This window comes from Heloderma suspectum, chromosome 5 (assembly GCF_057233095.1).
Source record: "Heloderma suspectum isolate Gila_16-S chromosome 5, 16-S_ref, whole genome shotgun sequence".
NCBI classification, from domain to species: Eukaryota; Metazoa; Chordata; class Lepidosauria; order Squamata; family Helodermatidae; genus Heloderma; species Heloderma suspectum.
The window spans coordinates 66750621-66766243 of NC_139462.1; the positions used below are offsets into that span (position 1 = coordinate 66750621).

Sequence of the window (15623 nt, forward strand, 5' to 3'; positions counted from 1 at the left end):
GTAAAGATTGCCACTCCTCCTTCAAGCTCCACATACACTGTAATAATTTTGATATTATTCAGTGTGTCTCCATCAAACACTGCTCCCAGCACTGTCTTCAAGGCAGGATGCTTTATTAGGCTCCAGAAAAAGGATTTCTCAGGAGGAGAGCTGCATTTCCCTGGGATGTTTGTGATATGAATCACAGGGAGCCTACAATAAACAGTAGGTGGGGAAGGAGTTTAAAGGAAGAAAATTGGAGCTATTTGTGTGACAAGAAAGTGGCACAGATGGAGAGATGGTGATGGTGCAGTTAGTGCTAACCACAGAGGCTGCCAGAAACCGCATAGAAAAATGCAGTAGCCAGTTGATCCCCTTGATATAGGTGTTTCAATAACTTCTAGGTTACTTTAGGGCTTCTACTTGAATCTTTTCACAACAGAAGAGAGCACAGGATATTCTTTGTGTAATGGGTATGTGTACAGTTGGATAGCTATGACTATGGGTAATGTCTGCTCAATGAATGGATGTTCCTATGTGTTCGAAGGGCTATGTGTGAATCAGAGGAGGGTGGTACCAAGGAGAAGGTGTCTTGATCTCTAAAGAAAAAAACGGATTAATTGGAGCCTGAACTGCCAAGTAGAGGTCTAAACAACAACCTTGAAAGCTATAGAACCCATTAAAAATGTTAACAGCTTCATTGTTTTTTTATTTTCTCCCAATGCAGGTTTACTCCAGATTTTACTTCTTCTTGGGTCATTCGAGAGCTGACTCTGGTGACTGCTGCTGGTGTTGAGTTCCACTTCACCCTCAATGTCACCCTTCCTCATCATCTTTTACCCCTGTGTGCAGATGTTGTGCCAGGACCCAGCTGGGAAGAGTCTTTCTGGAGGCTTACGGTGCTCTTTGTCAGGTAAAGCAATTAATTCTCAAGACCTTTTCAATTCTTTACAAATTAAAAACTTATCAAACCAATTCCTTAGCCAACTAGAATAACTTTTCAAACAAATTTTAACAGCTGCTTTTTGTGAAATGCCATTGTAGCTTTTCTTGTTGCAGCCCTTCGCCTTCTTTTTCAAAAGGACTTTGTGTGCTTATAAACATTGGTGCAGACAGTATCGATTACATTGTTGTAGACAGGCAGTGAGCACCCATGAATGGAGAAATTGCATCCATTTACTTTTTTGAAGTTGTGGCAAGAATTTTCACAGTTTGCATACTTATGTACAAAATAGCTGCCCTGAAAGTGACTGTCAGAGACAGAAGCTCTCAGAACAATAATTTACTAGGCACCTTGTTTACAGATGATATAAACAGCAGGAAATGAGGACATAGAAAGGATAGGCCAGTAAGGAGCTACTGGGGGCCGTGGTGGGGATAAACTATCTGAAGTTTTCCAGTCTCCACAGATGGCTTTAAAGGGGTATTGAGGGAGACTTCTCAAGTAGTTTTATTGATGCATATGGAGCCCCTCCCATGCAGATATTGACTATAACAACTTTAACAGTGGTCACAATCACACATTTGACTGGGTGTTCTTTATTATTCCAACATCTTAAGCATGGTTCTTGCTTTATTTTTGGCATATTTCATCTTATACAAGCATTCCTCTCTCTTGCAGCTTGTCTCTACTTGGTGTAATTCTGATAGCTTTCCAACAAGCCCAGTACATTCTAACAGAATTCATGAAGTCAAGACAGAGGCCAAATCCCAGTTCTTCTCCATTGCAAAACAACAGTTCTGTGGATATCATCAGCTCTGATTCTTACAAGTAATAAATCTTCTATTTCTATATAAGACTCTTGAGGGGATTTTTTAAAGGGTTGAGTTGATGTTGGTGCTGCAGTTTGATTTTGAAAATAGATACATGGTGGTTGCTAATTCTACTGTCTCAGGAAGGATGGCTACTCTTAATATTTAGATGACTAGTTGTTGTCTCTATTCAGATGATGATAAAAACCAGCTCATTGTACATCATGGAGATATGCAAGGTATATCCACATCAGGAGCTTGAATCTCTTCTTGGTGGGGGAGCAATTCCATGTGTGACATAGATTCAGAGGGCCAGCAAGGCCAGCACCCTTCCTATCTGTAGCCAGTTTACATGTAATGGCTAAAATAAAAAAGGCATACAATAAAAGACTTTTTTTGCAGAACACGGCCAAAACAGTATCAAGGTGGTTTCCGGAAAAAAATACAGTGTTCAATATCATGACTCTTTTCCAGTGTCTTTATTTTCATGTTTTAAACATTATTTATGGACACTGTAACCTCTGTACAATAAATATCATAACTTTATTTCAAATCCAGGAGCAGCTGCAAAACCTTTATAGATACTTACAGTTCTTCTGATAAAGGAAAAGGAAAAGGCTCCCTTTCTGTGGGCACAGCAACTAGTCGTAGCCAGAACGCTGCCAAAAGGAGTCCAGCAACATATAGTCATTCACAGAAGAAACATAAGTGCTCTGTATACTATGGTAAACACAAATCAAACACAACAAGTGGTGGTACCGTTCTTACAACTGAGGACAAACAGAACCAGATGATTGAAAACCAAACTTCAGCACCAAAGGAGGACATTTGCACTGCTAGTGAAAGCTGGCTGAGCCTGAAATATGCAAACAGCATAAATGTAAACATGCAAAAGAACTTAACGCACCCGGGAAACTTTATAGATAAAGAAGAAAGTGCATTGAAAAATGCGACACTTATAAAAAATACTTCTTCAGAGTGCAATTTGAAGGAGGGTCTTCGAACAAATATGTTTCCTAAGGAAACGAACCTTAAGACTTCAGAAAATGTAGTTGAGCTCAAAGAACCTGAGCTGTGTCCTTTGAAGTCATCAAAGAAGCAGTCTGAAAGTCGCTTCCCAAGACATTCACCTCAACAACAATCAGAATTTCAAGAAGTTTGCAGGAAGAATAATGGTAATATTTTTAAATAGAGAATGAGATAATCTTCTGTAATTTCAGTTGAAAGATGTGTGTGCTGATTTGTAGAATAGGAGTCAGCAGAAGCTAGACTCTGTGGACTCACAGAATCTAGCTTCTGCTGGATTAGAACAATTAGAACACCGGCAAGTTTTTGAGTAGAACACCTAGTGCTAGAATTAAGACCCATGGAACTCAGTAAGCTTTCATAGGACCAGGATGCAAGTGTAGATAATTTTGTGTCTAGTTATTATCTTCAACCCATGCTTTATTATATCCCAAAGTAAAATATTATTGAAAATGCTAGAGTAACTCAAGTTTATTTCTCTAGTCACAATCTGTAGATTGGATCCAAAAGAATTACTGGGATTTCTTATCACTGATTGTTAAAATTGTGTGTGTGTGTGTGTGTGTGTGTGTGAGAGAGAGAGAGGGAGAGAGAGAGAGAGAGAGAGAGAGAGAACATAAGAAGAGCCATGCTGGATCAGGCCAAGTGTCCATCTAGTCCAGCATTCTGTTCACCCAGTGGCTGACCACCTGTCAACAGGGAACCCACAAGCAGGACATGAGTGCAACAGCACCCTTCTGCCCATGTTCCCCAGCAATGGGTGTACATAGGCATACTGCTTCTGATACTGGAAGTAGCATATAGCCATCAGGGCTAGTGCATGTCAGTGTGTGCATGTTGTCTGTTTATATGTTTCTATGTAAATGGTATTTATATTATGTACAGTATTGTATTTTTAAGGTTTTTAATATTTGTAAACCGCCCAGAGAGTGTTGGCTATTGGGAGGTACAGAAATGTAATAAAAAGGAAATGAAAGGTTCTGTTTTGCATATTTTCCTGAATGGAAGGATTCCTTCTTTTGGAAAAAGGAACACTTCTGCTGCAGAAAGGAGACTTTTTGCATCCAACCCAGTGTCTAAAAGATCTCTAGCTTCTGATTCTAAACTTTTGATTTTGAAGGTTTGTTTGTATACTGAGTTGCAATTTCTCAAGGTCATTCTTTATTTTTTAGGAATCAGCTACTAAAGAATAGTATTGAATGATTGTGTGGACCTTCTGTTTGAAAAACAGATGGTTTTAACCAGGCCTAAGGAGTGGGAGTGACATTAGGGTTGTTAACAAATGGTAACATAAACATCATGTCACGTTGTGGATTTGATATCTTAATTTTGTATAGTCAAGGAAAGAAAAACATTACTGCCATAGTGAAAAGTGGCCATGGGTTGGATTCAGGGTTAGCCATGCTTAGAGTAGGCTTATTGAAATCAGTGAGACTTAATTTAGTCATTACTGAATTCCCATTTATTTTTATGGATATACGTGAAGCATGTATTGCTGTTCTTTAAATTATATATTATGGATATTACTAAATATTTAATAATGGTGATTAAAGTATATTTGAAGCATGACTAAGCCCGAATCCAACCCCATATCTTTGAAAGCTGTATCTAAAATTAATATGAACTGTGGAAAAGCACATGGTACATCTTACTTTTCCAGGGTGAGATAAATGTGATGTTGTCTTTTTTTCTTTTTCTTTTTTTAAGGGAATAGCCAGCAAGTGCCTCTCGGGAATGAAACAGAAAACTGTGAGAGTTTGAAAAAACAAGTAAATACAAAGCCTTCTACAGAGAAGATGATAAATAAAGGTCCTAAAGATGAATCACTGTGTGGTGGAAAACAGGAACTTTCTTCGGCTGAGGTTTGAATTGTTACATGCTTTGTCTTTTAATACTTAAAAAGAACCTTTAAACAGCATTTTTAAACGTAGTTACAGAAAGACACTTTAAAAATATGAATAACATAATAGTAGGGAAGTATAGTTGGGTATTTCAGTAAGAGCAATTTGAGAGAGTTTCTATTGACTTGTGGGTGTCTGGTTAATGCAGTGATCTTTGAGATGAAAACATAGCCACAAGATTTCTTTTTTCCTGCCCACCATTTTAACAATGTGACTTGGTCAATATTGGTCATATATCTCAGACTCTGGTGACTTTACTATCACTAAAACCCAAGAATTTTCAGGAGGTGCTGGTATTGTAAAACATCCCACCACCTGCCAATGTGGGACATTAAAAAAACGAATCTGCTCTATTTTTACGTGGAAAAGGTTACAATGTGTTTTTTCAGCCTCAAAAATGACAATGTGAATTTGGCTTTCCTACATTTGGCATTAGATATCTAGAATCTGAGTACATCCTAACATTTTCTGCATTGCTATCCAGTGTGAGGATGCTTATATAATTTCATTTTAACTGTATAGATTTGCACCTCAGGTGAGTTCTGAAGGGCAAAACAAAAATGTTCTTAGTCTGCAATCCTATACACACTTGCCTAAAGTACATCCCATTGAACTCAGTGGGTCTTACTTCTGAGTAGACATGTATAGGATTGAAAGTTGATTCTTGTATTTCCATTGCTTAGGAATAGTTGGGCTTTTCTGTAACTGTGTAATCTAAAGCTGAGATAACTTTTCAGGCACCTTTGTCTCTTACTGGAATAGAAATTCAGGTTCTAAAAAAAAGTGAAGAAATGCAAGACTTGTGTTGGGTGAACATATAACCAAGCTGGTCATAAACCTGACAGATGATTTTCTGTTTAATCCAGCCAAAATTGCATCGACCATTGTTCCTCAGATTTCAGCCCTTTATGCCTTGATGGCATTAGCTGGCAAGAGAATCAAGGAACATGGAGAGTGATGACAAAGGTGCATGCTAAGCTATGGTCGGGCCCAGAAATATTGGAACAAGGATAACTGTTTTGGCAGTTGGCCTCTGTACACCACCACGTTGAAGTTGAAAGGAAACACACCCAGATGGGAGTGAAATCAGGACTTTCAGCTGTAATTCAAGGGGTTTGACAAAAGTGGGGCACTAACCATTTGGGAAGTACAGCCAGTACAGCCCGCCCCCCCATCATTGGTGGCTCATAAGTAATGGAACGAATAGCTGACAAGCAGCTGCATGGCCAGGTGTGACCTGTTTCCTGGGTACCCCATGACCAATCCAGCAGATAAAAGGCCTGGAGGTGGTTCTGAGTGTTACATTTGCATTTGGTAGCTGTTCACTGGAACTCCCAACATGAGGTCCAAAGAGGTGTCGATGCAAGTGAAGGAGGCCATCATTAGGCTGAGGAAACAACATAAACCCATCAGAGTGATAGCAAAAACAGTGGGAGTGGCCAGTACAACAGTGCGGAACATCCTGAAAAAGAAGGAATTAACTGGCAAGCTCAGCAACAGCAAAAGGCCTGGAAGACCACAGAAGAGAACTAAAGTGGATGACCACAGAATTCTGCTCATGCTGAAGAGGAACCCTTTCACAACATTTAGCCAGGTCAAGAACGCTCTTGCGGAGGTAGGCATGTCATTGTCAACATCTACAGTCAAGAGACAGCATAATGAATGTAAATATAGAGGCTTCCCAACAAGGTGCAAACCACTGGTAATGCTCAAGAACAGAAAGGCCAGATTAGCCTTCGCCAGCAAACACCTAAAAAAGCCTGCTCAGTTTAGGAATAAGATTCTTTGGAGTGATGAAACCAAGATTAACTTGTACCAGAATGATGGGAAGAGAAAAGTATGGAGAAGGAAAGGAATAGCTCATGATCCAAAGCATACCACATCATCTGTCAAACATGGTGGAGGCAGTGTTATGGCATGAGCATGTATGGCTGCCAATGGAACTGGGTCACTGGTGTTTATTGACGACCTGACTGCTGATAAAAGCAGCAGGATGAATTCTGAAATGTATAGGGCTACACTTTCTGCTCAGATTCAGCCAAATGCTACCACACTGATAGGACGCCGCTTCATATTGCAGATGGATCATGACCCAAAACATACAGCAAAAACTACCCCAGAGTTTCTCCAGGCAAAGAAGTGGGATGTTCTTCAAGGGCCAAGTCAGTCACCTGATCTCAACCCAATAAAGCATGCTTTCCACTTACTGAAGACAAGACTGAAGGCAGAAAGACCCACAAACAAGCAGCAGCTGAAGGCAGCTTCAGTAAAGGTCTGGCAAACCATCTCGAGGGAGGAAACTCAGCATTTGGTCATGTTCATGGGTTCCAGACTTCAGGCAGTCATTAACTGCAAAGGATTTTAATCCAGGTATTAAAGGTGATCCTTAAGTTTGAAATGATGTTGGTTTGTTCCATTACTTATGAGCCACCAACGATGGGTGTGTGTGTATGCCACTGGCTGTACTTCCTGAATGGTTAGTGCCCCACTTTTGTCAAACCCCTTGAATTACAGCTGAAAGCCCTGAGTTCGCTCCCATCTGGGTGTGTTTCCTTTCAACTTCAGTGTGGTGGTGTACAGAGGCCAACTGCCAAAACAGTTATCCTTGTTCCAATATTTCTGGCCCTGACTGTATTTCAGTATCAGAAAACTATCAGCTTTTAACAGTGGCCTCAGTGACTTTTTTTGCACGATTATTATTTATTAATTAAGATGCTGTGACATGCTCTACCAGAATATAGCTGTTGATACAGCCTTGTCATCTGGAGTACATGTATTTGTATTACTGTTTTTGCCTTTCAGCAGGAAGATGCTCACCGAAAAAGTGAGTCTCAGGAGAAAAGAGAAGGACATTTACCAAATACAAGTTGGAATCGACATAGGACAAACAGAAAAAATAAGAAGAAGCATGTTAATATATCTGCACGGTATGCATTGCTGCCTTTTATATGTGCAAGTTCTTTAATTAAAGCTGCAGTATTTCAACCACTTAAACTGGGTTGGATCTAATGTGCGCGTCCCCTGAACAGAGTTCTGATCAGAAAGCTCCTGCTGGCGGAAAGGAGGAGCAGAGGCAACTTTTGCCAACCCTCCCCCTGCAGTCACCAGCACCATCTCCCTCACTGTTCCAGACTGTCCCCCAGTCCTTTGGAGCAACTTTTGTAGTGACTTAGGACGCAGCAGAAGGAGGGGTGAAATGACAAAAATAGCTTTTTCCACCATTCCACCAGCAGGATTCCTCTGCTGGATTCCTCTAGTTGTGTTGGACTACAGCTTCCATCATCCCCAGTGATGGCCAGCATGGTCCTTAGTGGTAGTCACATCCAACACATCTGGAAAGTGCCAGGTTGGGGAAGGTCGCTCTTGTTAATTTGTTTCTTGGTTTCTCCAAGGCGTTTAAAATAGTATTTGAGCCTCTCAACAACCCTCTGAGGCAGGCTGAGCTGTATGTGAGAATCTCTGCATCAGGGCCTTTTGTCTTCTAATAGTGTACATAGAGAATGTTTACATAGTTGCTAATTAATAAACATAAGGGTTGGAAGAGAAAATAAAGACTTTTGTTTTGTTTGGGGACTGTTGTAGGGTTCCTGAACAGACTGAGTTGAAACATGTTTGCAATGAATTTGAAAGACCTGAACTTCGAACTAACATTAATATAAGGAACTGGTATGCTCAGAGCAATGGGGAAACTTGTAAAGGAGATGAAAAAGCTGGCTTGTCTACACAAAGAGAAGCAGGTACGCATTCAAGTGAACCAAAAGCAAGTAATATGTAACAGTTTCAGTTCTTTATTTTGAATCCTCCCCTTCATAATTGTCCTCAAAGCACCTAATAAGTCTACTTACTACAGATCATGTAGTAAGTATCCAGTGCTGTCACAGCACTCGTGCAAACCAACACTAGTGCAACATTATTAGCGCTTGCTAGGCAAAGGGAAAATGTGGTGATTTGCCACCAAGTTTCAGTGGCAAACCACGCTGCCAAATTTCAGTGGCAAATCACTGCTTTTCCCTTTGCCTTGCAAGCATTAATGATGTCATGTTAGCTTATGTTAGCATAACGTCATTAGTGCTGGCACTGTGACAGCAGTAGATACTGCCCCGTGTGCTACAACGTGGTGGACCTACTAGTTCTTTGCCCTCTTTCTGTATAGGAATGTTCTTGCCTGCTGAGTAAGAACAGAGAAGTGCAAACTAGTAATAAATATACTCAGTTAATCTTGACATCATGCAGTGTTAGTACATGACAAGAAAACAAAACCTTATGACTCTTAACAATTTCCCCAATCTACTAGAAGGTCCTTGTCAGTGGCCCAAGAAGTGCCTGGAAAGGTTTTGCTCAGATTCAAGCTCGGACTGTGGAAGTTCTTCAGGGAGTGTACGCGCCAGTCGGGGCAGCTGGGGCAGTTGGAGCAGCACCAGTAGTTCTGATGGAGATAAGAAGCCAATGATTCCCAGCAGACACTTCCTTCCTTCCAGTAAGTGGTGGTGGTGGAGTGTGTGTGTCCTGCATTTCCGCTATCTGGTTTTGGAAAGCAACATTGTATTCCCAGCACAAGTAAATTTCTTGAGGGTGTTTTAAAGGTGAGAATTCTAGAAACATTGCACAATAACTGCTTATTATCACCAGGTAACAAATGCTCTCCAGGGGCCAGCTATCTCTGTTAAAGTCACTTGTAGTATTACTGTATTTGAGATTACCTGAATATTATATATGAAAAAGATACATACACCCCAAAAGGGAAAAAGCCTTTAGCTGAACTAAATTCTGAATTGGCTAATAACAGATTCTTAGTCATACATCTATATAGTTTTATTAACCAAATACAGAAACAGCTGTAACAACTGTTAAGGCCACATAGCACGTGTTTTAAAAAGGAATGTAATTGCATGTTTAAGTTTAGGTTACTCCCACAATGGGCAATTAGGAGTAAGAGTTTGGCTTTTCCTTAAGAATATTACACAAATGTTTTATTTGCTGTACCTTCAGAATTATAGGGGTTGTTGTCTTAAATGCATTTTCTTATCTTACAAATTTTTTGTAGCATAGTTTTATGTTGTGAAAACTTTAAAGAAATGCCATCTAACCTTGGCCATTAGGGCAAATCTATCTTTTTGTGCTTTATTTTCCGTAAAACACCTTATTACTAGGGAAGAGGGTGCACAGTATTATATAGCTGGTGCTGGCTTTGGGGGCCTGTGATTGCAGGATGCTGGTTTTGGGTGTGCCACAGCTATTTCTCTATCTCTTCTCAACTCCTATAATCTCTAGAAAAAAGAAGTAAGAAATATTTTATTCATAACTCCTGTTTTAGTCTATACTTGGTAAATTCATATAGTCCTAGCAATTAGTGAACTGTCTCACATTATATTATTAAAATGTCTGATTCATAGTCATTGCTTTGTATAGGGGAAAATATTTCATGCAGTGATTTTTCATCTGAAACACCCATCGCTTTAAACCTCTCTCACAACATCTGCAACACCAGGTAAAGGCTTTTAATAATTTTTTCTGGTAAATCAGTTCAGCTCCAACAGCTTCAAACCTAACCAGGAAGTGAACTGAAAGAAAAACATTATAATTAAATTTGTGGTGATCAGTAGTGTCTTGTTTGTTTTAGTTTTTCCTGAGAGCTTCCTATTGTGTTCTAATATCTTCTGTTTCTAGTAAGTGGTTACTTTTAAAGATAAAACTGTGTCTTTTATGTTATTAATTATCCTTAATGCAGTGTTTTCTTCTAACAATAGGAATAGCTTGATCAAACCTGCCTGCCTGTGCACTCCCCCCCCCCAGCCCTGTGCGTGCGTGCGTGTGTGTGTGTGTGTGTGTAGATTGGGCTCCTCCATTGAAATGAATGTGGATGTCCCACTACCACTCATATATGAAGTATAAAACCATTTGATGACATACATACCATTTGTATTGGGGCAACCATAGTTGATCGTTCAAAATATAAAATACTTCCTCTTTAATTTTTCTTTAGCAGAGATGTAAATAGTGTCACCCAGTATCCAGAGAATATATGCCCCAACTTCACTGACATAACTGTCGATCCAGAGAAAAATAAAGGTCAGTTAATCAAAATAATAACCTCTGATATTGCTCTTGAATGTTATAAATAAGCATTATGTTTATTTTATGTATATTCCAACCAACTTTATAAGAGCCATTCCCAACTTGGTGCTCTCCAGTGGTTTTGGATTACAATTTCCAGCCTGCCTAACCATTGGCCATGCTGGCTCGGGCCGATGGGAACTGATGTCTGGAGGGCACCAGGTTGGGGAAGTTTGACTTATAAAAATGTACAGATCATCTGAGTTCTGAGATTACACAGAGATGTGACTGAAGTTTACATTGTCAGTTTTCTTCCCAATGTATCCAGTGTTATGTAACCATTATCAAGTCTACCTTTAATATGTTTCAGTGAATTTTATGTTACCCAGATGGAGTCAATTATCTAGTGAATGTGTGGGAATATTGGGAAGCAGTTTCATAAGTTTGCACATAGCAGTTGCAATAAACAGTCTGTTAAGACTTATAGTCAAGGTGAAAAAGAAGAAAAACAAAAGCAAAAAAAACTTTATTCAAGGTATGAAGGGAACATACAAAGTTATCTCAGCTGCTGGAAAATAAAACAGCACCTTATTGTAGACAGCACCTCATTGTAGACGGAGGAGAAAAAGGGAAGAGGCAAGATAAGAAGGGAAGTGGTCGAGATATAGGAGCGGACAAGGGGCAGCTAAAGACAGGTTAAGCAAGCTAACCCCTTATTTACCAGAGAGAGGATTAGTCAGCAGGGACAGAAAGATGATTACAACTATCACCAAACAATTAACTAACAAGCGTTGTTGCCCATTTCTAACATAATGTGTAGGCCTACTTAGATAATGTTTTGTACTACTTAGACTAATTTCATAGAAGCATGTGTGGAGGGGTGACCCATATACTCCTTTCTGAAAGGAAATTACCTCTCACTTTTTAAAAACATTATCATTTTTTTAATTTTTCCTCTGACACTGTGAGAAGCCAGTATACATTTTGGAGTATTGCCCTGATGTTTTATATCAAAATGGCAAGATCTTTTCATTGGAAGTACTTTTTATAACAAATTAAGGCATAATATGGCATACTGTAAAGCACAAATTTGAATTTGTTGTTTGAATGCATCATTTAGTCCTACATATATGTTGTAGGAACTAGAACAGAAGTGCATTGTAATGGTAATGCTTTACAGCACCTTCATTTATAAATAGTGCCATTCTCAATTTTTCTTGCCTTTCTAGGCCTCTATCCAGCAGGAGATCTGTGGCCACCTCAACCCATCTGTGGTGTAAACTACAGCCTTGAGAACAACATATCATGCATGATCCAGGAAAACCCTTCATTACAAAATGGGTAAGTGTTTTCTTTTTCTCTTTTACAGATGTTATTCGAACAATAATGCAATGCTGTAACTTTGAAAATAATTTTGCATTGCCAAGATGGGGAGAGGGTGTTTTGTTTTGTTAAAATGTTTCTGAAACGAAGTTTTGCTTTACTTGTAACAGCTTCATTGGTTGGAATGCATCTTGCGATGGTCAGTTTACCGACATGTACTGTCCAGTAGAAATGAACGAGTACAATGCTTTTACAGAAGGTAAGTCTCCTAACAAACTCTGAGCAGTTCTATATGGAAACAGGTACAACTTGGACTAGGGCTTGTCATTTCCCATCAGATGTTCAGTGTGGTGGTGAACAGCTTCAGACATCAAAGGACATCAGTATCCACAGCTTCTCTGTATGCCTTGGAGCCTCCTCTTTCCTGCCCAGCTGATTGCACTGAATTGTGAAACCATAGTGCTCAAGTCCATCTTGGACAGCTGTCAGGCAGATGATGTTACACCCCAGTAGGCCTACCCACCTATACTTTTGCTCAACGCAGTCTGTCTCTCCCCTTCCCCTTTCCAAGTGAACTACAGAAACAAAAAATGCAGGATATAGGATCCAAGTAAAGACTATTGCAGTATCTTTTGTTTTGAAGTGTGGAGCCATGCTACAATTTGAAATGCACACTTGGTTGGCAGATATCAGAAACTGTCCTGTCTCCTAAATTATAGAAAACATGAACTACCATAATGGCTTCCCATGCACTTCAGAGGTTCAGAATACAGCCTTCATTGATCACAACTGTCAGTCTACTTGGAGCACCCCACCTAATCTTCCTCCGACTTGGGAACCCACCGGTTACGTCAACCCAACAGTGAGTATCACAAGTGTTACCTCCATATGATCTAGTAATATAGCAAACATCTAGTAATTTCTGACTGTCCTTTGCATACACTCGCTGTTCATTTCTTTTTAGTGGGTGCTTCAAAGTAGATGCATTTCAAGAGTCAACCCAGGCTGCTTCAGGCTTTAAAAAAAAATTCCACTCCAGCTTTTATTCTAAGTTTGGTACTTTTGATATATATATTCTGAGAGCCAGTTATATAATTCAGTTCATATTTAAATGCATTTTCTACAGGACTTGTCTGTGAAGAAGTGGTAGAAAAACAGTACATGAAAATTTACTTCATTGTTTCTTGGGCAGAAAAGTGGAAATTTTAGTTGGATTTCAGTTATGTCTGTTGGGAACTGAAATACAAGCAACATACAGCTTGTTAATCATGCAACGTAGGCTTTTTAAAAGGGGGAACTGGGTCAAAGAGCATAGGAAACAGAAGTGTAGTCAGGAACTTGTCTGTCAGCTGCTCAGCTGCAACCACACTGGTCTTCATGGCCACTGTGGCATGCACAGAGCATTCATTTTGTTGTTGATTCAGTCTCCAGATTGAAATCCTTTTGTTTTGGAAAATTGCACTGTGTGTAAAAAAAGAAAAATAACACTAGGGACCAACAATGGGACCCAGGGCTGGCCCAAGACATTTTGCTGCCTGAGGCGAAGAACAAGATGGCACCTAGTCCCATTGCATGTACAGAAGTCAACTTGACAAGCAGGTGAAACTTACTTCAATAAGTAACATCTTCCTCCACTGGATCTGAAGGCAGCTGGCTAGCCTAGGGCCCAGGGCAAGCCATATGGCCCACAGCTCTCTCCTGTGACACTTTCCTGCCAGCTTCCAGCATCTGCTGCCTGAAGCAACTGCCTTACTCTGTCTAGTGGTAGGGCTGGCCCTGATGGGACCTGTGGGCCTTAGGAAGCAAACATGATGGCATGCCCTCTCCTCTCCCCTTCACTTCTTTGAAGAGTAAGAAATCTTGTCCTTAGCACTATTCAAACTCTTATGCTACACCATACGTAGTGTGAGAGGAGCAGGAACGTCAAAGTTTTGTAGGAAGCTAATCCTTCTGCTGTCAAAGCTGGGGGGGCTCAAGGTTTTGTGGCTGTCTAGCCACAAAAGCAGGGTGGCTGGAGCGTAAAGGAGATGTGCTCCTTACCACTCCTCCAGCCCTGCAGTGGATAGGCGGTCACCCCTTGATTCGGAGGCGACCGTCGATCCCCATAGGATTGCTCTCTCCGTTTATTAAAACTCCATGTCCACATGGTTAGTGTTAGCACTTCAACCAGATTCCTATCTAATTTGCTTTCCATTTCAGCCCCTGGGTTTTCTGACCTTCTTTTCCACACAGTATTTGAGTCCTTTGGATAGTATCCAGTGATGTCCATCCACAAGTACTAACAATATTACACTAGCGGAAACCAATGCTTGTGCAAGAGTTGGTTTCTACTAGCATAGTGTGATTACCCCTAGTGGATGGATAGTACCCTTTGTTTCTAGATGTATACATTTATATCACACTCTCTATTACGTTTTCTTGTGTCTTTCAGTCCTACCTCTCAAGCACCAGGAGTCTGTCACCCATGTCTGGACTCTTTGGTTCCATCTGGGCCCCTCAGAATGATGTCTATGAAAGCTGCTGCCCAGTCAGTGCCACCACTCAGCATTCAGCTCAGGTGGAAAACCAGGCCGTTATATGTAAGCAGGAATACTACCCGAGATTCAACCCATTCCGTGCCTATATGAACTTAGACATATGGACTTCAGCAGCCAACCGGAATGCAAATTTCCCTCTTTCTAGGGACTCGGGTTATTGTGGAAACGTGTGAAAAGGAATTTGGTTTTTAAAATGTGAAATAAAGATGCTTTCAGTTTTGGTTATTAGAATAAGCTGGTTGTTGAACTAGAATTCAATGTTGGTGGATATTTTGGCACTTTTGTATGGAAAATAAACTTTTTTTTTACTGATGTATCTGGATTTCCTGCTTTCTAAAAATGGAGACTCTTTAATAATAACCAAAGTTAAGGTTTAAAACAACAATACAGCAGCCAGTATCTGTGGTAACACAACAGTAATTGTTGACACTGCAGCCACCTCCATGCCCTGTACTTGGCAAGGAAGAAAATACTACTAAGCTCTGTCTCCCCAGTTTCCAGAGAAAGCATTTGCTGGTATTTATTTTTATTTAGCAAATGCATATTCTGCCTTTCCTTCAAGGAAGCTACAGTAATAAAATCTAAAAACAATAAATAAAAAAACAAATATAAAAACCAGATAGAACATTCTCCTTAAAACACCCAGAAGCAGGACATACATTAAAATGATTTATCAAATAAAACAATGCAATAGAAATCTAGTGACTAAAAGGGAGCTTCAAAATAGATGGCCTGAAACAACCAACCAACCTCCCTCCCTCCCTCCCTCCCTCCCTCCCTCCCTCCCTCTCTCTCTCTCTGATCACTTGATAAATCACCCATAGGGATGCTGCATAAGGAGACCTGTGTAAGCATCTTTATGAGTTTATTAAAAGGATAAGAATTTGCTTGCTGAATCAAACCCAGTTCTATCTAATCCGGCATTCTGTTTCTAGTAGTGACCAGACAAGTGGAAGCACACAAGCAGAACATGGTGGCAAGGGCCATTTCTTCCTGTTATTCTATTTCTGGCAGTCAAAAGTAGAACATGCAAGTTAGCTATTTAGCTGTC

The 15623-nt window shown here is 40.1% G+C and overlaps 1 protein-coding gene across 6 annotated transcripts in view; it reads left to right on the forward strand.

The window, feature by feature from the left end:
- TMEM131L (transmembrane 131 like) overlaps nt 1-14884 on the forward strand; it is a 95310-nt gene extending 80426 nt beyond the window's left edge. For 4 of the 6 annotated variants that reach the window (XM_084856296.1, XM_084856301.1, XM_084856299.1 and 1 more), the window contains 13 exons: nt 707-892; nt 1601-1750; nt 2290-2906; nt 4465-4619; nt 7461-7585; nt 8241-8395; nt 8953-9135; nt 10068-10146; nt 10642-10727; nt 11942-12053; nt 12206-12294; nt 12755-12897; nt 14467-14884. In XM_084856296.1, coding sequence (XP_084712422.1) covers nt 707-892; nt 1601-1750; nt 2290-2906; nt 4465-4619; nt 7461-7585; nt 8241-8395; nt 8953-9135; nt 10068-10146; nt 10642-10727; nt 11942-12053; nt 12206-12294; nt 12755-12897; nt 14467-14745 — 2359 coding nt within the window. In that variant the 3' untranslated portion in view covers nt 14746-14884. The remainder of the gene's footprint in view (nt 1-706; nt 893-1600; nt 1751-2289; nt 2907-4464; nt 4620-7460; nt 7586-8240; nt 8396-8952; nt 9136-10067; nt 10147-10641; nt 10728-11941; nt 12054-12205; nt 12295-12754; nt 12898-14466) is intronic. The other 2 variants (XM_084856297.1, XM_084856298.1) reach the window with 2 other exon arrangements.
- The last annotated feature ends 739 nt before the right edge of the window (nt 14885-15623 follow it).